This window comes from Pteropus vampyrus, unplaced genomic scaffold, assembly GCF_000151845.1.
Source record: "Pteropus vampyrus isolate Shadow unplaced genomic scaffold, Pvam_2.0 Scaffold597, whole genome shotgun sequence".
In the NCBI taxonomy this organism is placed as follows: domain Eukaryota; kingdom Metazoa; phylum Chordata; class Mammalia; order Chiroptera; family Pteropodidae; genus Pteropus; species Pteropus vampyrus.
The window spans coordinates 103,458-105,738 of NW_011889378.1; the positions used below are offsets into that span (position 1 = coordinate 103,458).

Genomic DNA, 2,281 nt, shown 5'->3' on the forward strand with positions numbered 1-2,281 from the left:
TCAGGTAACCTGGCTCTGCCTTTCCTCCTTTCATGGGTGTGTCCTGTTGCAGAGGTGTCTCTCCTACAGGAGTCTCCACAGAAGCTTCTTAATAAAAGGGTCTCAGAGCCCAAGTCTGAGGGCCCAGGGGTTTTTGTCTCACTTCCTCATCATCTGAGTCACTGTGAGTAACTGAAGCTGCTCCCACTGCGATGAGCTGTAGCACAGTAATAGTCAGCCTCGTCCTCAGGCTGGAGCCCGGAGATGAGCAGAAGCCCTGCGTTGGCCGAGGCGTCTTTGGATCCAGAGAAGCGGCTGGGGACCCCGGAGCCCTGGTGCTTATCGGAGTCTGATTTAAACCGCAGGAGGTACCGGGGAGGGCTCCCTGCCTTCTGCTGGAACCAATGTATCCAGTAGCCACCAACACTGAATCCACTACTCAGGGTGCAGGTGAGTCTGGCTGATGCTCCCAGAGAAGCAGAGAGGGAGGGCGGCTGAGTCAGCACAGGCTGGGAGAGGGAACCTGCAAACACAGACAATTGTTAGGGTCGGGATAGAGACCAAGATAAAGTTTCTGGGGAGACTGAGCATGAAGGAAATGAAATTCGAACCGAGATCTGATCCTGAGGCCTGTCCTCACCTGTGCACTGAGAGAGGAGCACGAGGAGGACGGGGGTCCAGGCCATGGTGCACGCAGCCCCTGAGCCCACAGTGGGGCTGGGCTGCCCCAGGCCTCCTTTTCTTCCCCACCCTCTGCCAGAGGAGGGGCTGTGCATGCAAATGTGCGTCCATCCAGTGACTGCCTAGCCCCTCCCTGAACCCTGGTGCTGGAGCTCAGCTCACACCCAGACTGAGGAGGATGGAGATGGGCCTCACCCCCTGGGAGAGCCCTGGAGGAAGCACCTGCTGAGACCACACAAAGGTCCCTGCTCAGGGGACTCTGCCAAGCCATAGAGGACACAGCTGCTGAGTCCCATGGGTGAGCACAGGGCTCAGTCCCCAGGCCCAGGCTCTTCTGAGTGAATAATCCTCACTCAGCAGCTGTGTAGGGACCATAGGGCAGTCCCACAGCTCCCCCTGCTGGTCATACATGTCAAAAGTGAAAAAGAAAATATAAATTGAGATCAACTCTTGGAAAAATTGATAAAACACATGCTTTCCTAAGAAGATATTAAATTAGCTCCAGCAGAAATAAATAATTAAAAAGAACAATTTTAGTAGAAAAACTAGAAATGTTATAGAACTATTCCTCCACATAGCATAAGAAATAAGATGATTCCAATTTATTTGTTTCATATTTTTTCATAATATGTAAAAGTAAGGAGAATTTCATAGTTCTTAATGATAATTTTGATAAAGATAACTTACAAAGAAATTACTCGTAAAGGAAAATTACAGAGTAAATAGATTAAATATTTATACTAATAATTCTAAATGAAATCTTCACAAATAGAGCCCAATAGCAGATACATAATTTCACACACTGTTAGGAAGTGATTTATTTCAAAGATACAAGTTGTAGTTCAAATAAAGTAAAATTTTTATATATCACAGCATATTAACACAGCAATAGATGTCATCATAGTATCTCAATAGATCCGGAAATAATCTTTGAACAGATTTAACACCAAATTCTAACACATAGCAACAATTTTTAAAACAAAATATACAAACACACATATTTATAATGTAGGAAGAAACCCTCGCTGTCTCACACGTGCATAACTCAGAACTTAAGCCAGCTCCTTAGCCATGGGATGGGGTAGGGCGCGTTTCCACAAAGAGCAGGAACAGGCAAAGGTCATATTTATCTTCATCATTAATCACACAATTCTGCATTAGACAATGCAATTAAAAGTAAAAAATCGAGATTAGGTCTTAGCTTTGGAGAAAACAGCAAAGTGAAAACATCAACATCTAAATGTGTGACGTGGCTTCAGAAAGTGACAGCGGATGCCTCACTGGGACCAGTAATAATTAGTGACAGGAGTGACAGGAGGAACAGGAGGAGCAGAGGGGAGGTGTTGGCGCACTGCCCAGGGCTGAGTTCCACCTGTGAACTCTGTGGCGTCACCCCAGGTGGGAAGTCACACTCTGCCTCTCGCTCAGGTCACATCACTTTTTTGGGGCTTCTGTCTCAGACCCAGAATAACTCCTCTCGAGTCTGTGTACCTGCTGGCTCGAGCATGAGGCACGGCAGGCAGAGGCGACATGCCGTGGAGGGCTTGGCCTGGCTACTTGGTGTGGATGTGCTCCCTGGGCGTTCCAGGAGCCTCAGGTACCAAACACGTGGGCAGGGCTT

General features: G+C 47.6%; 1 gene segment (V, D, J or C); it reads right to left on the minus strand.

The window, feature by feature from the left end:
* Positions 1-158: 158 nt before the first annotated feature.
* Positions 159-683, minus strand: LOC105308610. The segment is given in 2 exon segments: positions 159-502; positions 620-683. Coding segments are annotated over 2 exon segments (390 nt in total).
* Positions 684-2,281: the final 1,598 nt, after the last annotated feature.